We start from the raw sequence: 26,951 nt of genomic DNA on the forward strand, positions 1-26,951 counted from the left end.
ATCTCCTTCTTTCTCTGTTTGTTTTCAGGAAGACCCTCAAGACTCACCTGTTCTCACAGGCTCTTAATTAGAATTAACTTTATTTATTTATTAAAATTTTGTTATATACCACCTCCTCCAAAGACTCTAGGCAGTACCTGGCGCAACAGGTAGGTGTTAGGAAGGGCTTTAAAAGTAGTTAGGGAGGGGGCTGAACGGACCTGGGGTGGGGGAAGAGTGTTCCAGAGAAGAGGGGTGGCCAAAGAAGGCCCTCCTACAGGCCCAGGCACCACGCACTACACTAGGGCCTAGGACACTAGGAGGGCCAGCTGAGAAGACCTCACAGGATAGGATATAACTAGCCGAGAGAGGCGATCCTGGAGATATACAGGTGCTAAGCCCATAAGGGTTGTGTAGGAGAGAACTAGCACTTTGAATTGGATCTGAAAGTGAACAGGCAACCAGTGCAGTGAGCATAAAAGAGGTGTAACACTATCAAATCTACAGCTACCCATGAGGAGGCGGGCCGCTTCATTCTGGACTATTTGAAGCTTCTGAATCGTTTTCAAAGGTAGAATGCATTACAGTAATCCAAACAAGAGGGAACAAAGTCATGAGTTACTGTTGTCAGGGCCTGCCAGTTGAGAAAAGGCCGTAACTGGTGAACCAGCCAAATCTGGGCAAAGGCACCCTTGGCCACGATCTCCACCTGCTGTTCACGCAGGAGCCACGAGTCCATAAGGACCCCCAGATCACGAACCTTCTCTCTCAAGGGAAATGCAATCCCATCGAGATAAACTCACACACGACAATTGGCCAGATCGCAAACTGAGCAAGAGCAACTCAGTCTTGGAGGAATTAAGCCTGAGTTTGTTTTGGCCCATCCAGGTCCTAACAGCTTCTAGGCACTGAGCCAGTGCATGAACGGCATCTCCTGTTTGGCCAGGTGTAGAGAAATAAAGCTGAGTATCATCAGGATATTGATGAAAACGTACCCCAAAGCGATGGATGACCAAGCCCAGCGACTTCATGTAGATGTTAAAGAGAATGGGAGCAAGGACCAAGCCCTATGGAACCCCACAAGAAAGGGGCCAGAGCACAGAACACTCACCCCCAATCAACACCGACTGGAATCGGCCAGTGGGATAGGACCGGAACCACTGAAGAACAGTGCCCCCAATGCTCAGCCGACTTAAGCGCTCCAGAAGGATAGCATGGTCAATGGTATCAAAGGCTGCTGAGAGATCAAGGAGAACCAAGAAGGTACTCTTCCCACATCAAGATTACGATACAGGTCATCCAACATGGTGACCAATACAGTTTCAGTGCTGTGCTGCAGCCTAAAACCTGATGGGCAAGGATCCAGGAAATCAGTCTCCTCCAGGACCCTCATCAACTGAGCACAAACCACCTTCTCCAAAATCTTACTGAGAAAAGAAAGATTGGAGATTGGGCGATAGTTATCCAGATTATCAGGATCGAGAGACGGCTTCAGAAGAGGGTAGACCACTACCTCTTTAAGGGCTGATGGAACAAACCCCTCCTGAAGAGAGGAATTAACCATCCCCTGAAGCCAGGAGATGAATTTGTTTTAATAATTGTTTTATGTTACTGTTTTTATTTCTGTTTTTAGGCTATTGTTTTAATGGTGTTGTATTTTAATCTGTGCTGATTTTTAAATATAGTGTTAAATTTTGTACACTGCCTAGAGAAGTACATATCAGGTAGAATAGAAATATGATATATAAATAAACAATTTCTTCCTATATACTTGAAGGGGTTGCGTCTGAGCTATAATCTGCATGCGAGAGAAACAGGCACCTGAAAGTTTGAATTTACTTTAGAGAGAATTAGACAGAGAAGCAAGAGAGCTGTGAGCTGGCTGAACATCTTTGGGATGCAGTTGTTTAGCTGCTGTGATCTTTACTTTTTGGTGTGCATTTTCCTCCAGTATGTCTGCTAGCATACTTGTAAAGAGAGCAAATATTACACACCTCAGAAGTCTACAGTGTACTCTCATTTAAAAGAAATGGAGTGTTGCCTTTGGAATTGTCTCCTGCTTGAGGAAGCATGCAACGATGTGAATTAGTGAGAGTTGCTGCAAGGAAAGCCAATGTTTTGAAAGCACATGCTTTAATCTTTTTATTTCTTTTTCTAGTGCCAAAAGATGAGCCGTGGATATTTGGAAAACAATAACTTCCCTTATGACAATAATCAAACGGTCTTGGACATGATCCTCTGCTCTTTAATCGGGGTACCTCAGCCTATCAACTGGGACAGTGTGGCAAGGCTAGTTCCAGGTTACTCATCCAAAGAGGTAAGGGTTTTTTCTTCGGCTTTGGAAAAACCTGATGACTAAATAATGCCTCATCCAAATAAATTATGCTTTATTAAGATGATGAGGTGGAATAGCATTCAAGAAAGGTATTCTCATTACCTCCATTGGCTATTATATTGCCGAACTTCTTTAGAGACTTGTAAGACAGAATGGCAACCATTGTAGCTTCCTTTATTTATAAGCTCTAACGCATCTGAGAAGCTGTATAGAGTCAGGAGATTTTGCTGACTAGTTAGTTCAAATTTCTGACATTGTGCCTTAAAATCCATTGCTTGAATTACATGTTTGTGATAAGTTCTAATTGGATAGTATGTTTGTCTCTCAACATAATTTTAAAGCAGAAAAAAGGATCTTGTACTACTACGTGTATGTGTATGCTTTATATATTTGTGTGTGTATATATGTGTGTATGTACACACACACACACACACACACACACTTATCGACAAAAGTTCTCAAAGCAGTTTACATAGAAAAATTAATGGTTCACAAAATAAAAGAAACACAAGGTAGAAACCAGCAACAACCACTGGTGAGATTCTTTGCTCGGGGGATAAATTGGGCCAGTTGCTTCTCCCCCAAAGAGAACCAAAAAGTACCTCATTGCTCAGTTAGCAGAGATTAATCTTTGATATTGTTAAGATATCAGACATGCATCCCAAAAGCTTTTCCCCTCATCCAGACTTGTACTGAACGGCTTAATTATGTTATGTACCATGAGATCAAGACCACGTAAACTCAAAACCTCTGGCATAAGCCAAATACAACTTGCACAGCTAAGAGAACATCTGTTACCAACACATTCTTCTTTCAAAAGGCATTTTTATGTGCAGCACTTTTGAATTTCTGGTATATCTTGTGTTCTCCATGACTGCTGTCGGTGCATGAGTAGAACTGAATGTACAACTAAGCTTGTGTGGATCTCCATTCATGTTAAGCACTAATTTTAAAACAAAGCCAATGTAAGACTTCTGTGTGAAGATGATCTTGTACTGATCGTTCTGTAGCATGGACTTCCCACACTTTCCAGATTTGTGTCATGATTTCTAAAGGGAGGAGGCTAGGCTGGCAAAGAGGTGGAGCCAATTTCCCATTGTGACATCACTTAGTTTCCCCAGCCCTTTCTAGAACACACGCTTTTATAGAATGCTGGGATGTCATGGTGTTCTAGTGTTAGAATTTTTGGACAAGCCATGTTTTGAAAAGAGAAAACCTCCTTTTCTCCTTTGAAAAGAGAAAACCTCCTTCCCTACTCATGTGTCTGTCTAGCGATACTGGAGGAAGGCTTTGGTTGGATTCGTTTTGCTGCTCTTGCTGTTCTCTCGCTGCAGGTGAACACCTAATTTGGTGACATCTGAATGTATTGAGATCACTGTCATAATCTGCTTGCACATCTGATGAGGTCCCAGTTTAACCAGCTGGCACTGTAGATCTGGATCTTAACTTATCTGTTGTTACTCTACCTGCCTCTTTGTTACAAATGTGAAGAAAGGAGAGAGACATTCATACCTTGTAAAATCTTTGAAGCAAAATCTTTCTTTATCCTTGTTTTGTGGCTGATGGCACAGCTAGTGTCTCTGTATGTTTCCAGATAGTTCCAGTCATTCTTTCCAGTATTCGAAGGAGTTTTCTTTATCAGGTGCTCAAGTACCCACAGGGGATAGTGCTATCCTGATCTCAGAACCACTAATTTGGTATTTTTCTAACTTAGCATTTTTATTTTTATTTTTTTTATTTTTAAGTTTATACCCCGCCTTTCATTAAGAAAATCCCAAGGCATAACTAAGATGTAGTTATACATTGGCTCCATGTGTGCCTTACAAGGCACACTGCCCCTCGTAATCAGTGGGGTGATTACAAGGCTCCAACCCCTTGCCATCAGCCCAGTAGCATTAGTGCAAATGACTTGCAATGTGTTGCCTAAACACAGCATCTCAAATTGATGTGGGATAGAGCAATAGTCCAGACATAGAATTCATCCTTTGCACACAGGAGGTCCCAGGTTTGGCCCCAGGCATCTCCTGTTAAAATAACTTGCTATATAGGGGTTGGTTATAGGGTTGGGGAAATGCTCTCTCTGAGAGAACTGCTGCCAGCAATGGTGGCTGAAGTGAACATATGTCTGAGGTGAGATGCAGAGTACTCTGTCATCAGCCCTGCTCCCTGGGCCAAAGGCTGTTGCTGTCACCACCTCACAGGATGCACTCTGCCTGCCTTGCCAACCCCATCCCCTGGACTAGAACCCACTGCCTCCTCTCCTCTCCCTGTTAGAGGTCATTGATTTTTACCCACAATAGGTAAAACAGCAGAGCACTAAGGAATGAGCACACACTCCAGTTACAGAGTAGGTAGCTGAGGATGGTTTGGATATTGCCGCTATTTAGAGAAAACACATGGAGATCCTTGTATGACTAAACACTAAGTATTTATTGGTTAAATAGACTTGGATAGGAAAGACCTATATCTAATCTAAAAGACTACATAATGGATAGGTAAGGAGAAAGAGAGAGATGTTTCCATCTGCTCTCTAGGAGGAAAGGAAGGATTGTGACTCAGCACAGGAAGTGCTGCAGAGTCAGTTCAGGGGTCATAGAGTAGGGACAGATAGGGAGACCCTTGCCAACTCTCTCTACTCCCAATGCCCCTAGTGGTCATTAGGACAGTTGGTGCAAAAGGTCGATGCACTGGAAGTTCATCTCCAACACTCCTGGGATGTGCTCTGCTTCCCAACCCCACCCTCTTTGCCTCCTCCCTCCTTGTGTCCAGACAATGGGTGAATCAGGCAATGGATGGATGTGAGGAGGTGGCAGCAATCTGCAACAGCCACACACACACACATGCTTGCAAGGAGGAAGTGCCCCAACCTTCCAGTGCAACTGCAGCCGGCTCACTCACCCATCCATTAGGTGCTGACTTGCTGGTCTGTCTGTGCATTGCTGCCACTGTCTCCAGCACTGCACATGTCTGGCTTTGCCTCCTGTTCTGGTAGGAGACTAAGCTGGACAAGTGTGGTGCTGGGGAGGCAGCAGCAGTCACAGATGGACAGGCAGGTGAGCCAGTTGCTGCTGTTGGAGCAGGCGATGATGGATGGGGTAGTGAGCAGGTGATCACCACTGCATTGGGTTACGACTAGGAGGAGCCAAGCAAGTCAGGGTCGAGTTGCCTCCTCCTTATGTGTACTGTATGTTGGGGGGGACTTGCTTGCTGCCCACCTCAGCCTTGCTTGCTGCCTCCTTGCATCTGCCACTCCCACCAGCTCCAGTAGAGGATGTTACTGGCTGGCCAGTTGCTGTACCTACACCAAGGGATGCTGGTGGGGCAGGTGATGGTGCGGCTGAGTGTGCTGCTGTGGAGGCAGGGCAGGTTTGTAGTCTGCTGCCCCTACAAATGCCTCTCAAACCTGCCACTTGAAGCAACTTGTCATACCTGGGCAGGTCAGGTGTGGCAGGACACACACTGTGGGAGCAGGCAAGGCAAAGTGAAACAAGCAGGAGTTCAGGAGCCAGAGATCAGTCTGGCAGGGGCAGGTAAGTCGGAGTCAAAACAAGCAAAGGGGCAGGAGCAGAATCAAGGTAACATGTGTTCACAATGAAGATGCTTCTGCAAATGGTGGAGGCAAACTGAGGCCTTAAATATGGAGCCAGCACTGCAGCCCCACCCGAGCCTGGAATGTCTTAAAGGGGCTGTGCCCTATTTCTTAAGTGCTGGTGGGGATTAGGGTTCTTCAGGTTCTTACTCAGAGGACTCAGAGGCAAGGGGGGGTGTTGATAGGGTCAGCAGGTGCTGGCATTTCCATTGGTGGGATGAAGACCCCTCGAAGCTTGCCTCGTCTTGTGAGTCCTCTTGGTCAGTCAAGCTCGAGGGACACAACCACTTCACTTGAGATCCCCTGGTGTCCAGCTCAGGGCTCATTACCCCCTTTATCCTGGGACTCCTTGGTGTTTGACTCAGGGTTCATGACATGACTGCCTTCATATGCTTCACCCCAACTGCTATTCAGAATTTATTACTCGGCTAATTGGGTCAGTGGTCTGATGGCAATTCCTTATATCGCTTGTGCTATGGGCAGAGCTATGGTCAGGCTAGACATGACTTTAAGCTGGTCATTTGCCCTCATATGCTTGCTTTAAAACAAGCTTTCCTTGGAAATAGCAAGCTATGGGTAGCCCAGCCTGGACTGGAACTGCAGTGGGGATTACAGGGACTTTAATCCTCCTCTTCCACCCCGCTACCCCCATACCTGCTGCAGTCCTTTTTTTTTTTTTTTTTTTGCAAATTCAATTTTTATTGATTTTAACAATAGCAATATTATCATTCATTAAAAATACACACATAGAAGATGGACTTCCCGCTCACATTTCTTCGTGAATCAACAACTATAAAATTTACCCTTGCTATGATAATAATTCAAAACATAAGTTCAAACCCTTACAAACATAATTAATCTAACCAACCTGCGATTTATACTAAATTTCAAACCTATACCTGCTGTAGTCCTGATTTGGGCTGCCCCCCCCCCCCCCCGATGAGTACTGTCTCCTGAGGTGGGGAAGTTTCTGTTTGCCACCAGTTAAGCCCCACTGCTGCAGTCCTGATCCAGATGCCCACCTCCATGCATGTTGTTGACAAGAAAAAATAGCAAGGAGGCTATAGTATATACATTGCTTTGAGAATCTTTTGTGGAAAAGCGGTAAATATAAATATTTTTACCAAAAATGAAGGTCAGTTACATGAGTAAAGTGATGTCTGGTTTTGCCCTGTTTCAAGTAAGCAAAATAACCTTTCAAACATTCAGGCGAAGCTGGAAAAATATTTCAACTTTGTGCACACACTACAGAACCACGAAAGTAATATTTCAGATTCCCGTGCACTAACATCTGTGTTCTAGACTTACCTAGGATTTCTTTCCTTCTTGTTTTTAGTGGCAAAAACAGTAACTCAGAACACTTCCTCTTTCTTATTTTTTGGCAGTGTGCAAAAAGGTTTGACGAACTGAAAAACAGTGGAAATTCTCCAGTTGATAACCAGTACAATCTGCTAATGGCCAGTGGTGGAAGCCGTTTGGAAACACTAGCTACTTATATTAAATCGTCGCTCCTTGAAGCCCAGGGAGAGTTAGAAGAGCCTCCCAGTGAACAAGATGCCATTTCTGTAAATGGTAGGCTTTCAGATGGTAGTTCTGCTACATTTGGAGCAGTAAATATAGCTCTTTTTTCTCATTTGAAACATTTGCGGCAACTTTTGCTAATAATGCTAAAACACAAGCATTCACCATAAATATTGGTCTGTAAATTGAGATAGCTCTAGTTTGTCACTGGCCAGTTCAGAGTTCAAAGACCAATACCATAATTTTCCATTTACAAGACACCCTCATATATCGTATACAGCGCTAACATTTAAAAGAAAATGGAGGAAAATCATTGTTTCCACTTGTATGTCAACAAACCTGGATTTGTTTCTCTTCCCCCTTTCCTTGCTCCTGAGTTGCCTGGACAAGGAGAACTTCTGCTAGTTAGTACAAATTCTATATCTTGCCTTATTGAGAAATGGGAAACAGCTTTTTTTGCTGGCAGGGATAGGAACTGTTTGCATTTGTATCCTACAGTACATTGTACATTGAGATGGGGAGGCAGGACTGACTGGGATGATTGTCCTGTCATTCCGAGCTGATTTGAGCCTATTGGCTTGGGGAGAGGAGAGGGCAGGAGCACATGGAGGAGTGGAGAAAGAAACCACTCTGTGAAGCAGACGTTGCTTGTAAAATGCCCCCCTTTCCCTCCCTAAAAGCTATATTTCAATATATATGATGGACTGAGGCTATTACAAAAGGGGAGAGAAAGCCTTTTATAATCAGAAAACTATGTTATGTGATGGGGGGTTCATTTAAAAAAAAAATTATTTTTGTAACATTAATTAAGGTTCCCTTGTAAATTTGATTAGAACTGCACAAGCCACTCTTGAAAGCTTGGTAGCCCAGCTCTTAAAAACAGCAGTGCCTTTGAATCACTGAGTTACCAAACTTTAAAGGCACCGCTGTTTTTAAGAGCTGGGCTTTTAAAAGAAGCACACTGATATCTGTGCACAAACCTAGCAGTTGCTTGATATAGGTAGGATAGATATAGGGGTGTGTGTGTATGTATGAGAGGGAGAAAACAAAGCAACACGAACTGGTTTGTTTTAGTCTAAGCTCTCATAACTTATGAAACCTGTCTACAAAACCTCAAGTTCCAGTGATAAAGCATAGATAAGGAACCATCTGATAAACCAGCTTAATATCCAAGGTACCACAGAAGTCTTTAGTAATTTTGGGAGCCATAGCTTAGTGGTAAGAGCATGTGATTTGCAAGGAGAAGATCCCCATTAAAGGTTCTTAAGCAGGACTTGGAAAGACTTCTGTATGAGAGCAGGGCATGCTACTGCCCCCTGGAGCAGACAATTCCAGTTGCTAAGCACTGCGCATGCTGCTGCTTCTGAGCCAACAAGCATTGCACATTAAGTGCTGGAAATGTTACATGGGATTGTGTGTGCTGTTTGTGGCTTCATCATCAAAAGTGCATCAGCCTGGAGGGAGGTGGGGAAAAGAAGAGCTGAACTGGACAAAATGAGAGACAGAAATGACTGGCGAGAGAGATGCAGGTAATGTAAGGGACAGAGAGACAGTATAGGAAAAGGGGTCAGTGGGATGATATTCAGGGTATGCATCCGGGTTGCGTTGAATGAATGATGAGAAGAAGAAAGCTTCTCCGACAGTCTGCTGATCTGGGCAGGAGGCTTGTGTGCATGGGGATTTTCCATTGAAAAGCTTGGGTGCAGGCCTCTGGTTAGGGCTTGTCTTAAATGTTAGACATTTAAAATCCTAATCTGTAACACACACAATACAGAGGAGGAGATAGTGCTGAAAACTTGTTTAGGGTTTCTTCCCCAACTATTTTGTTTAGACTCTGTTTTTTGGTGTTTGTCTCTACCAAACTCTACTAAAACGGTCTAGCATTTCTTACTGGGAGCAGGAAAGTACATTTGTAACAGGAAAGGCTGTTCAGATGAGCATTTTTTAGTTGTTTCCACCCCGTTCCCCCAGTAAATCATGGAAGGGCATGTCCACAACACAGGAACCTTCTGTCCTTCCCATTTGGTACTTTAGTGTGCCATTGCAGTTGGGAAACAATACTTGAGGCACACATTTCACACAGTTATTTGACATACATTGCTTGTGTGGACATCATAGCCATCAAGCAGGGGGCTTGCCAGCTTTGAAAAATGTAAAGGATTGTTCTCCCCACCCCACCCCACCCCCAATAAAGAAGCTGGTGTAAGAGAGGGAATATTTTTGAATGCAAAGCTAGTAAGATGTTGCCTATGACTGTTCTAATTCCACCTAGTTTGTGTGTGTAGACAAACCACTTGTGCCTGAAAGGACTTGGTCAGTTAATGGGTTAATTTTAGGACCTTTGGGTTGGTTTTAGGACCCTTTCGAAGGAGAATGGGGAAAGTTTCCATCTAGCAGCTAGGTGGACAGTTTCAAGCATCTCCCTTACTTCTAGGCATCAGACCACCACTGACCAGACTCGCATGAGAAGACCCATCTCAACATGATGTCCTAATGCTTTTTCTCCCCGCTTGTATTTAAGGAAGGCCAAGTGTAGCTTCCTCAAGGAATTGCTCCTCAGAAAGTGAGAAATGCCCTGCACATAAAGGTGGAGAAAATGCTGATGAAACTCAAGGGTAGGAAGATGGTTGTTTGCTTTTGGGAAAGCTAGTTAACCCTGGGTCTGTGAGATCTGTTTGTACATACTTTGCACTAAACTCAGGGGCACACCTCTATGCATTTGGTGGGATTACTGTAAGGGGAGGTTGGGGTGTGTCTACACCTGTGTGACTTATGTAGGCCTTCTAAATATATTAGATATATAGTAATGTTTCTTAAGTTTTGGGGGGCTGGAAAAATCCCAGAGTAGTATGCTTGCACAGGAACTCTGTGTATGAGTAGCAATGGGTGTGGGTCCCTCATTAAGGTTAATGAAGAACAGGGTAGCTTTTCTTTGCACTGTACTGTGCCAGGTAGTAAGAGGGGTAGTAGGGATTGACGTCTCCTGGGTCATGAGCCTCTGGCATCTTTTCTTCACTAGACCCGTTTCCTCCAATATGGGATATAAATCCAGAAGACAGAGATAACTTTATTCCTCCTGATGTGGATGAGGTTCTTTTCATCATTTATTACAGAGAACAGTTCAGGGTTTGATTGAAAGCAGTGAAAATGAGATTGTGTAGTACCTAAAATACTTCAGACTTATTGTACATATAATGGAGTGTGTGTGTGCATTGGTTTAAGAGACACACACACCATTAAACACTAAAAAAATTGTTCTGTACTTAAGCCAAGAAAAAATTCCTGTGACCTATCCAATATGTGCAAATTAAGCATAATTTACATAATTCTGTGGTGTTTAATTTATTCTCTTCCCCTGCCCCCACTCTTTAGCATAACTTATTCTGATATTTGCTAATCAACAGGGGTGGCAAGAAGCTAGGCAAGGCTCTAGAATCCATCCTTCCAAAGTTGTGTGTGTTGTGTTTTGTTTTTTGTGTGTGTTAAAAAAATTTTAATGTTAGAAATCAAGGGGTCGTCTTAAATTCAGAGTTCTCTTCCTTTTGGTAAATGCAGATATAACCTGTATTTTTTTTAAGGGGGTTGTCTTAAATTCATAGTAGTCTTCTATTTGGGTAAATATACTATTTAGCAAACCTCCTTGCTATGGGGATTTCAGCAGGCATTCCCCAGACAAGCATTTTCAAGCCTTAAGAACTAGACATTTTATTACTATTAATAAATAAAACTTGGGGGCAAAGTAGATGTTGCAGTAAATCAAAACTGCACAGCTTTGTCCCTCCAGTTGTTGCTGGACTACAACTCCTATAATCTCCAGCCACAATGGCCAATAGTTCGAGATGATGGGAGTTGTAGTCCTAACATCAGCAGGTGGGCCAGAGTTGTGCATAAAACCTTTTAAAAATGAAAAACAGTCACAGGAGGTCCTGTGTTGAGTGTAAGCCATCAGTAGAGAGCTGTTCAACTCTTACACCCATGATGCTCAATTCCCCCCCCCCCCATCCCTGGTTTTCTACCCACAGTGGATAGAAAGGCATCTGGAAGATGGGATTTTGAGCAGAGAAATGGCCAGAGGGGAAGGATTTGTGTAGCTCTGCTCCCTGCTGTCCCTCTGCTCAAATTCTTGACACCCTACAGCTGCTTTTCATTAAAGAAAGAAACAGCTGGGAGATGGTTATTTGCATCAGATTCTCTTGAGGGTGAATTGTTTCCCAGCTCCATATTCTGCACCCTTTCTGTGCTTTTGCCGGATCATTGTATATAGAGTCCTGACTAATACTCTGAGCTGAGTTTGAGCCAGGCTTTGTAACATAACCTAGCAAGCTCTCCCCTCCGCCACTCTACTCTTAAATTTAACCTGTGTTTTCTTGTGTGTTAAATTTCTTCTAAACTATTTTTCACCTTGCATGCAATTACAATCTTAGTTACAGCTTTAAAGAATCCATGTAACACTTGGTATGTGTCCTTTTTACTTTTGCATAAGAATTGCACCTAAACTTGAAAATTAGGGGTGTTATATCTTCATAAATCATTCTAACATTCCTGTTGATTTCTAATGACAAGCTATAATAACATTCCTCCCTGTGGTTTTTTTCCCCTTTTCAAACCAAGGCCAAACATGGTGATCCATGTGTGTGATGAAGCAAAAAATCTGAAAGAAGATTTTGTTTGCCCACGAGATCTATTGATTTCTGAAATGAAGTACTTTGCTGAATATCTGTCAGTGGATGCCCAGCGCTGGGAAGAGGTGGACATTTCAGTTCACTGTGACGTTCACATCTTTAACTGGTTGATAAGATATGTTAAAAGGAACACTCAGGAGTATGAGGTGCATGAAATACCTACCTTAGGTAAAAGAAAATCTATTCATTTTTGCTACAGATTCACTTTCTGAAAAGCCTGACCTCTGCTTCAGACCAAAAGTCTGTATGCAAAATGGTTTTGAAAGGTAACTTCCCTGCTAGGTTCTGCTTTAGGTAATAAAAAGCCCAATCTTAATAGCTGGAGAATCTAAGGTTGGAAAGGTAATGAATATGTTTCTTTAGCCACTGATCTTGGTGCAGGCATAACAATGCTTGGTTTCCTAACCATGGTTAGGAGAGTGGGAGCTCCCTGCAGGGTTGCACACTCCTTCTCGCATATTAATAGTTTCTCGCTTTTCAAGAGTGAACCATGATGAGCTACAGACCAGAGTTTGTAAACTGGATTCTAACCATGGCTGCAAATTCTGGTTTGTGCCAACCATGGTTAGCTGGGAAAAGGTAAAGAAATGGGGAGTTCAGCATGGTAGAGAGAGGAGAAAGAGTGTATGAGTTCACAAGGTGCTTCTGATCTCCTGTCTGGCTGGGCAATTGGGCAGTTTTTATGTCTGCACCAGCCCACTACAAAAAAGGTAGAAGCCCCTTGAATCTGCTATAACATACAAACTGGAGAGAATTCAAAGGAGAGCAGCAAATGTTATAAAGAACTCAAGATGCACACACAAAAAGGCTTAAGGAAATGAGTATGCTTAAAGGAAAAATGTTTGTCATAGCCTAAAAACCTTGGGACTGAGATTAGACTACCCCCAGGCTCAGAGACAGAATGCCTCTGAATACCAGTTGCAGGGAAGCAACATCAGGAGAGAAGGCACACCTTCATCTCCTGGTTCTCTGGGCTCCCCAGAAGCAACTGGTAGGCCACTGGGAGAAATAGGGTGGTGAATTAGATAGGTTTTGGGCAAGATCCAGCAAGGCTGTTCTTATGGATTCTGAAAGCTTTATTTTAAATGAGCAGAGTGTTTAAATAAGAAATGAGAAGACTGTGAACTCCTTGAACAGAGAACTATCTAAAAAGAGAAACAATATGAAAAGATGTTGAGTATAAAGCAGGGAGCAGAGTCTGAATCTTAGAACAAAAGGGGTGTGTGTGCTGGTGGGTGCTAAACTGGTTTCTTGCCAGCAACTTACTATCTCTACAGATAATGCCACCCCTACAGCATCTAATACCATCTGATGTTATTTTCCTGAGCTGTGTTCTGATCCAACAGAAGGGAACTTGGCTGGGAGAAATTTTGGGGGAGATGAGCAGTGGGCATGGAGAGGGTTTACCCACATGCCCCTCTTGTGGCTGCTGCCACTATTCTTTTATTTACAGTTGCATCATTCTTCAGGGCAGTTTACCAAGTATAACAGAATGAGTCCCTGCCCTGGTTTGAAAACCTTTTCTTTCTACTTCCAACCTTCTAAAAAAGAAACTCTGATGAAAGCACTTTTGCTCTTTCAAAACTCACAATTAATTCTAAACCTATATGAAATCTATTTGCAGTTTGTGGATTCACAAGCTTGGATTTTTCAATTCAACATTAAGAAAAATATTTTCCTACTAATCTATGGCTAATAGGATAATCATTAATCTAATCTAATATGGCTTGATTTAAAAAAAAATCTTTTTAATACTCTTATTATTTAATAAAATAATCTTTAATACTTTTGCCTGGCTAAGCATGTTAGTGGGTGGAAATGGACCAAGGGATCAGATAGCTTCTAGAACCAAATGTGGCAAAATGAAAAGATCTGCTTATACTGGCAGAATAACATGCACTCAATATGCCATTAAATATTTCTTCTACAAAAGGACCACACTAAATTCCCAAAGCCTATCTATTTCTCTCCTTCCCTCTCATTTCTGATTTTGGGGATTTTGTGATGCAAAGAACCTCTTGTAGTGTTTCCTTTTACAAACCATGCAAGAGTAATTTTAATAGAGTAATTACTTTTACCTTGTTCTCTTGCTTTTCTCTTTAGAACCAGGCAATGTCATTTCAATTCTCATTTCCTCTGAATTCTTGAAGATGGATACCTTAGTGAGTATAAAAACAATGTGTGGTTCTTCTGAGCCATAGGAGAGACATATCATTCTGGAATGAGAGCACACAGCTGTCAATATGATGTGCCCATGGTCATTCAAATACAGCCTTTCCCCCGACAAGCAAAAAAGTCCACTAGAGTTGCAAATTCACACGTACCTTTAGCAGCCCTTCTGCCTGCACATGCCCATGTTAATCATTTGTGGACTTTAAAAAGTTACAAGTGTGCCAGTCTTCCTTTCCTGGTCACCTGGCTATGACTTTTGCTCAGCACAGGCAACTAGACAATTAGTTCTGTACTCTTTGCCCACGTGCCCTGGAAAGACTGTGTGTCTCACTCACACAGTGCAGCAACATAGGAAGCTGCCATATACTGAGTCAGACCATTGGGCTATCTAGCTCACTATTGTCTACACAGACTGGCAGCAGCTTCTCCAAGGTTGCGGGCAGTAGGGGTGTGCAAACAGGTTCGGCTGGTTTTTGGCCTTCGCCCGGCAGCCATTATGGAGCCTGCGCACCTGGCACTTGGCCTCTGCGTGGCCCAGGTCATAATGGCCGCTGGGTGGAGGCTGAAGAGTGGCCGAACCTGCCGAGGGGGGCATGAGGAAGGCCGGCGGGGGGAGGGAGGACCTCTGCGGACCACCACCCTGCTGCCTCCAGGAACTCCCCCAAGGGGAGTAAAGGTATTTTAAAATATTTTTTACAATTTCAAGCTCACGAACCCCGCCCCCCGAGCCATACCGGGGGAGGGTTTAAGTGGGGTGCTAGACCAAACTGATCCGGTTGTGTTTGAGGCTGGTCCAGCCTCACACTGAACCGGGCAAGCTGGTTCCATGCACATCCCTCACAGGCAGGAATCTCTCTCAGCCCTATCTTGGAGATGCCAGGGAGAGAACTTGGAACCTTCTGCTCTTCCCAGAGCGGCTCCATCCCCTGAGGGGAAGTGTTCACACCTCAAGTCTCCTATTCATATGCAACCAGGGCAGACCCTGCTTAGCTAAGGGGACAAGTCATGCTTGCTATTCTCCCCCTGTCTTGCCATGTGTTCAGAATGTGCATGTTTACAAATGTATAAACATACTCATCAAATTTGAACTGAATAACCTGCACAATAACTGGATGTGGTGTCTAGCTTCAAACTCTGTTTTATACTGCTTTACACTGTTTAACAAATTTTGTTGGAAGCTGCCATGAATTCACTTCTGAAGAATGGTAGCAAATAAATTTTCTGCTCAAAACATTCTTCAAATAGGGCCTGTAATTTTCATGTGGTTTACTTTGGACACTGTCTAACTAGATTCAGCTTGGATAAAATCCATTGATTCAGCATTCAAGTTGGTTTGATTAATATCACATCATCTATGTCCAACCGTGCTTTTGAAGTAGTGGGTTTGGCAGATTCTTGCCAGGAAGTAGTTGTTACTCTTTCCAAGCAAGTGGCAAAATATGCAATGGATGTAACCTTCTCTATCAAGCGTCGTGAAATTTGGCCATTTAACTTCAAAGGTTCAGGCAAACCACGGTATCTGTGGGGGTTCTGTTCTCCTCTGGAACCAAGGATACAGAGTCATTGAGTCAATGGGACAGGAGTGTGTGCGTCATAGGGTTCTAGAGCTCCAAAAATGGTGGGAAAGGGCCCAAAAAACTGCCCCAAAAGTGCCCAACCGTGCTCTTCAGGTGTCCAGCAATGCCCCCATCCCCGAAGTCCCAAATCTGGTGGTGGGTTTTTTTGGTGGGTTTTTGTGTGGAGAATCACATGTTTTTTTAAAAAAAACAAATTACCAAACAAGCCACAAAATGGCTCCTTTTCACAAAACAGCAGCTGCAAATGACTCTGGAGGCCATTTCCTGCCACCTCGAACCTGGGGATACGTGAAATTAACCCTTTGTGAACTCCCCCCCCCCCCCGTGTATTCAAAGTTTGGGTGTCAATTACCTGACCGCAGATACACAAAACCACAGATGTTGGATCTGTGAATGAAATTTTATGGAATTTTATCTCGTAATGTGTGGCAAACTAACTATTCAGCCACCACTATTCATTAGTTATGTAATAAGTATTTGTGTATGGTCTGTGTCTTAACACCACATGTATGAGGGACTAGTTTACTTTTTAGACCGTTGCATTGTAAACTTTAGATCAACCTGAACTGAACCTTTTAAAATAAAATTCTAAATGTCAGTAAAAAAGTCTGCTCAGTGATATACACCCATATTATTTTTTTCATTTCCCAAGGTGGAAAAGTGTATTCATTATTGCCACAAGAATATGAGTGCTATTGTTGCCACACCATGCAATATGAACTGCATCAATGCTAATCTTCTAACGCGTATAACAGATCTCTTCACACACAGTGAAGTGGAAGAGGTGAAGGACAAGAGAGATAAATTTAAGAGGTACTTCTTTTATTCTGTCACCTGTTAGTATAACAATGCTGATATGTATCCTTTTGCCTTTCCATGAGGTCCTTCAGATTAGAGCTAAACCTGATTAAGGGGTAATTCAAATGTGGATTTTGAATTACCTTGAAACTGCCCTGATTTGTGAAAGTGTCTCTGGGTGGATTCATACAGCCTCTGAAAGTAAAGAAGGTGGGAAAACACTGGGAACCAGGAGAGTGTGCTTCCAGTAGGCTTAATGCCTGAATCCACCCAAGTCTGATTTGCATGTCAGATTCACCCATCATTCTCCTGAGATCCTCCGCCCACTTATACGTTGTGTGAACTTTGACAGAGGATTTCGGGAGAATATTGTATGTATCTCTGATAGGGCTTCTCAAATTTGGCCCTCTTGCAGATGTTGACCTACAACTCCCATCATCCCTGACTATTGGCCACTCTAGTTGGGGATGCTGGGAGCTGTAGTCCAAAAACAGCTGGAGGGCTGTGGTTGCGTAGCCCTGATCTCGGGAATTTGGCATGGGAGCCAAACATGGGTGGGTTTAGACATCACACCCGCTGGGAGCACATACTCCTGGTTTCTGTTTTTTTTTTTTTGCCGACATTTCCCTGCTTTCCTTACTTGCTGGAAGTTTGTGTGAATCCGTCCTACATAACATACCCAAGCAACCGTGCAGCTCCCTCTTGTGCACCCAAGGAGGGTTCATCATGTGAACATAATGGCGTTGCCTTGGACTGACTCGGTGTACCTAGCCTGGTGCTATCTACTGTGACTGGCAACAGCTCTCTGAGGTCTGGGGCAGATGTCCTGCTACCGGAGATCCTGTTATCCAGAGATGCCATAGATTGAACCTGAGCCCTTCTTCAAGCAAAGTATATGCTCTTTCTCTTGGCCTTTTTTGGTTTGAGTTGCATGAACAGCAGGCCCTGTAGCAAGCCACTTCTGAAACTGAAGGGACTCTCAAAAGGAGCTGGTGATTTGGTGCAGAAGTCTGTTGGGTGTGTTTGAATTTTTTTTAATTTTAAGGTAAAACATTTCATCGGATGCATCCAGGCCTTTTGGCAGACTCAGTTATAAGGTATGCTTTTTCAGTTACATGGTTCTTATTGTTTGTTAATGAAATGGGGCATACTGTCCCATAAAAACCACAGACTTGCAAAGAGGCCATGGGCTCTGGTTAGGATCTGGAGCAACGCTGAGAGGTCTGAGATTCACACAATCAAAAACTGTGTTCTATCCAGGTTTGGAAGCTGTTTGTGCTCCCAATTTTTGGTTGTGTGGAAGCAAGGTAGGAGGAAAACCTGGGTAGCTTTTCCTCCTACCTTGCTTCCACACAATGAGCCCTTTATTTATTTATAGACCATCCCATCCAAAGGCTCTGGGCGGTGCACAACAAATTTAAAATGACATGAAAACAAAACACACTTAAAACACACAAAACATACTTAAAACACACTGCTAAAACTCACGAGCAGTCAGAAAGGGCAAGAGGGTTAGCAGGAAGGAAGCCCTAAAGAGCTTACCTCACCACAGATGGTCAAGACTGTCCTCTTCAGTGGGCGGATCACCCACCCAGACGACTGCCAGCTGCTGCCGGTAGCTCGGAGGGCCAGGGTATGTTGCCCTGCCCCCCAGAACTCCAATAATGCACCACATGAGTGCACAGTGTATTATGGAGATTCCCCCTTCCTCTCCCCTAAGCTGCCTGGGATCTCTGCAGTCTGATCACAGAAAGGGGACTAGGTAGACGCTCGCTCTCCTAACCTTGTTTTGGAGGGTGGCTGCTTAGGCGGGTTTGCCACTGAGGTGCCACCAGGATTGGGCCTGATCCTAGCAGTGCACAGGCAAAACCGGACTGGACTTCATAGCCTGGTTTTTCCTGCACGTGCGCATAGCTTCAGTCACTTCTACCTAGGTTCTCCTCCTGCCTTGCTTCCACACAACCAAAAATTGAGAGCACACAGAGCTCTCAAACCTGGATAAAACACAGTTTTTGATTGTGCGAATTTCAGACCTCTCAGCGCAGTTTTTGATTGTGTGAATGACCTCTCGGCATTGCTCTTCAGATCCTAACCAGAGCCCATGGCCTCTTTGCAAGCCTCTGGCTTTAATGGGACTGTATGGCCCATTTCATTAATAAACAGTAAGAACCATGTAACTGAAAAAGCAAACCTTATAACAGGACAAACAAAATATTTCTAAAAACCAACAAAATCTCTTCCTGAAGCATATAAAGAGAAGTACTTCAGTTTCTGCAGATAAAATTGTGATTATGGGTGACTTGTTTTAGCCCCCTTTTTATAATCGCTGTGTGCTTGCATCTGACAGTAAACTCTTCTGCAAGAAAATAGAAAGATTGTTTGATCCAGAGTACCAAAACCCAGACTCTCAGGGAAATGCCGCAACCTTGTACAGGTATAGAACTGTCTCCTTCCTTTATCTTACTTTGGTATATGTACCCCCCTTTCACTGCAGATTTATAATGCTAATCTCATGCTATAACTTCCTATTTTTGAATAGGTGTTGTTTATGTAAGAAGCTTTTAATTAAGGACACTGAAAGAAGAATCCCATGTATTCCAGGAAAAGTCAATGTAGACCAACATGGAAATATTATCTATGTCCACATAAGGTGCCTCATAAATCATGTTGTAACATTTTTATGCAATGTGTTTATAGATTCTTTTTTAATACGTGCTGGAGCTGAATTGTTAATTATAAAATGTTTTGAGTTCTGTGTTCTTCCAATTCTTGGAAGACTAAATTTGCTAAATGAGTATGGCTTTTTAAAATATATAACTTTATTTATTTAAAATATTTATATGCTGCCATTCATCATATATGAATTCATGGCAGTTTACAGCAAAACTCATTTTTAAAGAACACCACCTCTAAAATCATTGAAATGCAGGATCTATCTGCAAAGGAACTGATGATAGTGTCCTGAAGAGCTTGACTTATAAAACATGACTACTGATCTGTTGTTATAGATTTCTGACAACAAAAGGTTAGAATTTTCATTTATTTCATTCTATAACAAGACTCTGAGGGCTTGGGGTTTGTAGAAAAAATTAAAAAGCATGTGTAAAATGTCGATTTTAAAGCAGCTTGGAACATAACTGATCTTAAAGCCCTCAGTCCCCTAGTGTTTTTAATCCTGGTCTCTTTAAGGCAACCTAAATACAGTACTACTAAAAATTATTTTAAAAGCCAAAAAGAGAAGCAGTGTCTTAACGCTGGCATAGAGCAGCCACCATAAATCTTTCTAAGCATCATCAGCAATTCATATATGCAGTATTCCAGCATTTCTTTAGAGTTTGATTCAGTTTAACCAGGTCATGCCAGTGTAGCCCATCATATTTTATTTGTAATTGCTCACCCTGTCTTACAACATGTATGTCAAAGTGTTTTAGTGATATCCCTTAATGTATCCTATTTAGCCAGGACTATCTCCTGATTCAGTAAATCTAAATCCAATTATTTAATTGATTAAATCTATATAAATGTGTGAATGAGAGAAAAAACAAAAGGAAAAAACTGTACTCACTTTGCTTTTAGATGTATGTATGTATGCCAGACAGCAGGTGTCATACTAGAAGGTGTTTCCCTTTTTTGCCTAGGAGGGAATGCCTCTTCTAGGACGGCATTTCTTGTCTGAAACTTAATTTAATTTTTAAAAAACCAGAAACACTGTTGTCCAGTTAATTGGGGGCACCTTTCCAGTAGAGCTAAATGGTTTTTAAATCTCTTGGTTAAGTTATTAAACCTTGCAGCCCTAGTTTTAACTCTTTGTCACAACTTAACGTTTTTGGTGTGTCCTCATTATCTATTTTATTTATTATTTATTTATTGAATTTATATACCGCCTAGTATAAAAATCTCTAGGCGGTTTACAGAATTAAAAACATACAATATAACACACTTAAAAGTCATAAAAAGATAAAAATTATAGATAAAAACACGTTAAAAACACATTAAATTTTTAAAATACAATCTCAGTTGAAGGCCTAGGAAAACAGGTGTGTCTTCAGGGTCCTCCTAAAAGCAAACAGAGAAGGAGATGCTCTTATTTCAGAAGGGAGTGCTTTCCAAAGCCCTGGGGCAGCCACAGAAAAGGCCCGGTCCCGAGTTGCCACCAAACAAGTTTGCGTCACCCGTAGTCGGACCTCTCCAGATGATCTTAATAGGTGACAGGGTTCACGACAGAGAAGGCACCCTCTTAAATACCCTGGACCTAAGCTGTTAAGGGGCTTATAGGTAATAACTAGCACTTTGTATTTTGTTCGGAAACCTATCGGCAGCCAGGTATCACATTATCCATGTGATGTTAGTTTAACGGGATCTGAGATCCCTGAGGGGTGTATACACCTATGGAGTGTGATGTGGGAAACCAGAAATTAGCAGAAATCTCAGATTCAACACTATGAGAAACTAAGACCTGAACTTAACTTGACAACCTTAGCTCTTCTTTGTGTACAGAGATAAATCTTGGGATGTCCATGAGTACTTACTGAGTTTATTTGAAGAGCTGAAATCTTGGCGAGATGTATACTGGCGCCTCTGGGGAACTATCAATTGGCTGACATGTTCGAGATGTAATCAAGTGAGTATTTTGAGATCATCTCCCAACTTCTTTTCTCTCTGTACTAAACATTATAAAATAGCATTTGTAAAATTTGGTAAAACTAAACTTTTGAACATTCCTGGTAGGGTAGCGAACAAAAGAGAGATCACCAAAGATTACAATTTCATTGGTATTGGATCCTTTCAAGGCATAAGAGCTACTGAGGTTGACTTACACAACATGGTTTCCAGTTGCTAGCTATAAGGCATTCTGTACATCTTTTAACCAAGACCTTGAGAGTAATGGTGGTGTGCTTTGTTGCCCTGTCTCTCTTACAGACTTTCCTATGTACTGAATTCTCACATTGCCAATACCACTCTCAGCTAGTCATCTACCCAGGTGTGGCAAGCGCTCTTGGTTCCACTGGCACTGGAGTATATCCCTGCTGTAACCAAAAGGTTCTTAGATTTGATCCTGCTCCTCTTCCAAAAGTACGTATCTGGGAGAAGGCTCTGAGCATTGCATTGCACAAGAGCACAGCTGAATCAAGGAAAAGTGTTACTCTCTCTCTCTAGAGCTTTGTTGCTCACTGGAGTGGTATTATATCCTTGTGTGCAGCCTGTCAAAGAAAGTGGCGGGTCTCTAGATTTCCTTGTCCATAAGAACCACCCTGCTGGATCAGTGCAAAGAACCACCTAGTCCAAGATATTTCCAGTTGTAACTAGCCAGATGTCAGCTGTGATGCAGGTCAGCAGTGCCCGGAAGGGAACAGCTATGCCAGCTTGCATGCAGAGTTGCTACATATTTATGCTTTGCTAGCATTTTAAGGTATCGGGACATGGCAACATTGTACTTTCCAGCCTTGGCAGAGCAGATACAGCCTCAGCACTACCATCTGTCACTGATGCTAGTGGTGTTGAGGCATCCAGTGCTCCTAGAGCTGATCTTCTCTAATTCTCCAAAGGACAGGAATTATCCTATATCAGTTGGTGAGCCCCTTACTTGTGGGGATGGGATCTGTAGGAGCCAAGAGGCCTCCATCACATACAGGCAGATTCAAACATTGCTGGTAACTATTTCAGAAGAATACTGTGTGTACAACATACTGCCAATTGTATCTTTCTTGGCATCTTCTGGATTCATTAAAACAGTATGCAGATGCAGTGGGCAGACAAACTGTACTCTAGCCCTCTGCAGAAGCTTTAGCATAAATAGGCTTAAACCCCATATATCCAAACTAAGATGGACTAAAAATTAGCATGTGGAATCATGGTTTGTAGTGGGTGTGTGTATCATTGTTTGTGCTAACCATGGTTAGCAACTGTGTCTGCCCTAAACAAGCTGTCTGTCTGTCTCTCTTTTGCTAATGGAGGGCTGTAAAGTGAGGGATCATGTGATCGGCGTGCCTGCTGGAGGAGAAGGTGGAGATGTTGTGCCATACCAGACTGCTAAAATACTGAATGATTTGATTCAACACAGGAATATCATTGTTGTGCCTTTTTCTAAAGATCCAAACAGGTAAGAAAAATAAATATGTGCTAAGATTTCTCTGACTAAAAATAAATTACAGCTAGAAAATTTGTTGTGTGGTGTTTAGGTGCATCTGTTGTTCGTAACTTTATAATTCATAACGTTCCTAAACATTTATTCTTTCAAGTGATTCTGGAATTGGGCTTTGTGACGAAGAGGGTGTCGAATGTGATGTGCTGCTGGAGCCAAATACACCATGGGGCCCCAAAACAGGGGAACTTAATGCTGTGAGTAATTTCTTTTCCCTTCCATTTGTATTTTCTGAGTAGTTATGACCTAAAGACCTAGATTGGGTTTCAGATTTGCAGATTAATATTGCTTGGAACCAATTCATCAGATCTAATGTGTTCTTCAGTTAAAACACTTTTTGGAATTGTGTTTAGTGAGAAGCCTCTTAATGGGAAACAACAAACACAATGCACATAGAGATCTCAGCTAAAAAATTTACAAACCACAACAAAAAAGATCCCTACTATGAACACACATCACCTTTTCATGTACCATGAATGAGGTACAAGCAATTGATGCAATGATAGTAACACACACAAATGACTAAAGGCAATAGAAGTACAAATATAACAAATCCACATGAAGAAAATACAAGTACATATGAATATGTGAGATCCGATAAAAGTTCACGACAGTGACCCGGTGACCTCTGTTTTGAAAGTAATTTTTTGTCAAGTGCAAGAATATAGTATTCTAGCTGTGGAAACTTCCAAACAAAACATGGATGCTAGAATATCCTATCACAACAATTATTGCTTTAGAACATTTCCAGAAGCTCCATACTGGCTGCCAGCTGAAACAAGGTCGAAGCAGCTACCACTAAATCTCTTAATGGGAAAGCCACATGGAGCTCATTCTTAAACCCATTTTCTTCTGTTTTCTGTTCTGCCATAATGTTAGCCTCTGCCCCCTTTGCTCCTCTGCAAGAATCACTTTGAAACTCTCTCCCACAGAGAAAGCATTTTTGAAATTTGGATTTGCTTGCTTGAATGGGCCAGTTCACATGTAATGCCAAACCATGACTTGCTGGTTTGGATGCCATGGCAGACTATGGTTTCTGTGAAAGTAATTCATTAAAGCAGTATGTGTGAGCACAAAGCTTGTTGATGTAACACCAAACAATAGTTATATACTATAAGTGAATGAACCTGGTGTGTCTCTTCCCAGCCGCGCTTGGAATCTTGACATATCAATAGGTTACAAGGTGGTAGGATGTCACTTTTGAACATGATTGCCTTATACATCTTGGGAAACAATTACATAATCGTGTGTGGAATGATCTGGCAGCTTTGCGGAAGGACTGTAGCTCAATGGAAGACCATCTGCTTTGCGTGCAGGAGGTCCTAGGTTCAATCCCTGGCATCTCTGGATAGGGCCGGGAGATATCTGGACAGCCACTGCCAGTCAGTGTAGACCAGGGTTTCCCAACCTGTGGTACTCCAGATGTTGCTGAACTACAACTCGCATCATCCCAGCTACAATTTATTGTGGCTGGGAATGATGGGACTTGTAATTCAGCAATGTTTGGAGTACCACAGGTTGGGAAACCCTTGTGTAGACAATACTGAGCTAGATGAACAAATGATTACTAGTACTATTAGACTCTGTATAAAGCAACTTCTGTTTTAAGAAGTAATTGAATATGTTGGCATTCTTCATTTACCCCAAATTCTTTGCACCACCTTTTATTGCTCTGGGTCATTGCAGTGATAGTGGATTTGCTTTGCAACCTGAAAAACGGCTGTTCTAAATCCAGAGGTTTGAGTGGGGGGTTTACCTTTCCATAAATAAATGTGTCTAATAGTTGATACTGCCTGGAAATGTGCTAGCATTAATTAATACTCACTTTTGCCCATTTGGGGTGTGTGTGTCTTTGCTTTCCCCCCCAGTTCCTTTCTCTGAAAAATTGGACTCTCCAGCTGGTATGTTTGCACCAATTATTTCTATTCCTGTAGTGGGGATGGGTGTGTGTGTATTGCATGTATGCATTGTTGGTTTGTTCGCACTAACTCTGACTTGGTTCTTTAGTCAGCTTGTGGGCACAACAGCTTGTGAGATCAGGTGCACTGGGATCCCAATGCTTAGCGCAATGTAGAGGCACTAAGAAAGGGTCCTGTAAAAAGTCTGAAAGCCGATGATGTGCTGCTGAAGCCAGTCTAGACCTGGCCCTGCACTCTGCCTTGAAGGGAGCCCTGTGGGAACCACATCTAAGCCACTCTGAGTTTTTCAGAAGAAAGCAAGAAAGTAGTATGATAGGCTTGTGTGACATCCTGCAGTTCCTTATGTACTGGCTCATGTGCTGCTGTTTTCTACTATCTCCTTGACTATGGGACCGATGAGTACCTTGAGCCACAGGCATGAACAAGGGGTTGGGATTAATAATCATGGGATAAGAGGCCCGCTTATGAATCAGTAACTGATCAAAGAACAGGAAGCAAAGGGTAGGAATAAGCAAACATTTCTCACAGTGGAGGGAAGTAGCTATCTTGGGGATATAGTGGACAGCTCATTGAAACATCAAGATTGTGTGTTGCTAAAGTGAGAAGTTGCCCTGCAGTGTTGGGAATTATAGCAATAGCAATAGCACTTACATTTATATACCGCTCTATAGCCAGAGCTCTCTAAGCGGTTTACAATGATTTTAGCATATTGCCCCCAACATTCTGGATATTTAACCCTCATCTGGATTTTAGGGTAGATTTCCATCCCCAGATGTGTAAAGGCGTGTAAACAAGCAAACTACTGCACTCCCAGCTATGCTTCTGTTGTCAAACTCTAATCTGCACTCTGCTACATGAGATATCCACAAGTATGGCCCCCTCACCAGTTATGATATCTATGTTGTTAATAAAACGTATGACATAGGGTAGAAAACTACGACAAAATGAATGGGCTTCTTGTGGTAGAGTGACTGCTATCCCATGCTAAGCCATTTGGGATGGGGGAAAACACCCAGTTTCTCTTTGGAAGCTTCAGTTTTGTTTCCCCAGATGATGATAGCGTCTCAAAACTAGTCAGAGGCACTGCATAGTTCTGAGCTCCCAAGTTAGGGCAGATAAAACCAGCTCCCCCTGCGCCCCATGTCAGACCTGGCGTTTGGAACAAGTAAAGCGTTTGGAAGTATCTGGCTTCACAGAAGCAGGGATTTTAGCCTTCAGAACAAAGCCAAAAAGATCACAACAGCAGCAACCACAACATGTCATCTTCAGTAAGTCTGGCATCAGTGGTTCAACCATCTGCAGTACATCTCTGGTATTTCCCCATTTCTCCTACTGGTGTGTACTCCTTTCTGAAATACACACCAAAATAGGAGGTTGTTGGTGCTTGGTTCCATTGGAGAGAGGATGGTGGGATGTGTTGCACTGAACAGTGTGCTTGAACCTCTCTCACCTGCCATTGAATGTACCAAGATAATGAGCCGGGCCTCACGATCAGGGCGGGAGCCTTGGGCGGCCAGATCGGCCGCCCACACAATTGCCGGCTCCGTGACGGAGCCAGCGGGGCTGGTGAGTTCAGGGGCCGCGCAGCCCCGGAAGAGGCTAGCCCAATTTTCTGCAATCGTGTGAATAGCCTCAAAAGGTTACATGACAAACAGAAATGGCAAAGGTGGTCTACAACCAGTCTGTTGCCCACTTCACAATACTGAGGTGGGGTCTGCACCCTCCCATGAGAGGCCAGGCCAAGAGCGGCTTAGTCCAGCAGGATGAGGCAGTGAGTGAATCAACTCCCTCCCCTGCAATCTGAGAGAGGTTGGATCTACAGTCTGACTCAGTAGACTGCAGCTTCCTATGTTCTGATGGAAGCACCTCTTTTTGGAAGCAGCTCTTGAAAAGACAAGGCTCAGATCATGGGAGGCCGCAAATTTGTTTTTGTTTTTTTCCCTTAAAGAAGAAAGCAACCAAGCAAATAAATTAAATAAATAAATCAAGAAGTGGGAAAGAACAAGCTAAGTTTGTTAGGATTTGTTTGTTAGTCTTTTTTCTAGGGTTTAATTTCTTTGCTGGCTAGGGGTTTGTTCTTGATAGGTCAGTTTCAGTTGTGCCTAGAATGACAGTGGGTGGAGATTAGCTGCAAGTGAGTCACACAGCTTGTGGAAGGGGCCACATTCCTGAGGTGGCTCAGTTTGGAAGCAGCTGTTGAGAAGACAAGGTTCAGAACGGGAGCTTTGCTACCCGGA

General features: G+C 42.8%; 1 protein-coding gene across 9 annotated transcripts in view; it reads left to right on the forward strand.

Moving 5' to 3' along the window:
- Positions 1-26,951, forward strand: part of SANBR (SANT and BTB domain regulator of CSR) — a 75,491-nt gene that overhangs the window by 12,904 nt on the left and 35,636 nt on the right. For 5 of the 9 annotated variants that reach the window (XM_053246925.1, XM_053246934.1, XM_053246897.1 and 2 more), the window contains exons 3-15: positions 2,138-2,296; positions 7,289-7,475; positions 9,946-10,039; positions 12,036-12,274; positions 14,210-14,268; positions 16,508-16,668; positions 19,001-19,087; positions 19,193-19,303; positions 21,151-21,274; positions 21,574-21,726; positions 22,608-22,753; positions 22,893-22,992; positions 24,664-24,696. In XM_053246925.1, the coding sequence (XP_053102900.1) occupies positions 2,147-2,296; positions 7,289-7,475; positions 9,946-10,039; positions 12,036-12,274; positions 14,210-14,268; positions 16,508-16,668; positions 19,001-19,087; positions 19,193-19,303; positions 21,151-21,274; positions 21,574-21,726; positions 22,608-22,753; positions 22,893-22,992; positions 24,664-24,696 (1,644 nt within the window). In that variant the 5' untranslated portion in view covers positions 2,138-2,146. Of the gene's footprint in view, positions 1-2,137; positions 2,297-3,504; positions 3,649-7,288; positions 7,476-9,945; positions 10,040-12,035; positions 12,275-14,209; positions 14,269-16,507; positions 16,669-19,000; positions 19,088-19,192; positions 19,304-21,150; positions 21,275-21,573; positions 21,727-22,607; positions 22,754-22,892; positions 22,993-24,663; positions 24,697-26,951 lie in introns of those variants that run through there. The other 4 variants (XM_053246953.1, XM_053246942.1, XM_053246960.1 and 1 more) reach the window with 3 other exon arrangements.

Source organism: Hemicordylus capensis, chromosome 1 (assembly GCF_027244095.1).
Source record: "Hemicordylus capensis ecotype Gifberg chromosome 1, rHemCap1.1.pri, whole genome shotgun sequence".
Lineage (NCBI taxonomy): Eukaryota > Metazoa > Chordata > Lepidosauria > Squamata > Cordylidae > Hemicordylus > Hemicordylus capensis.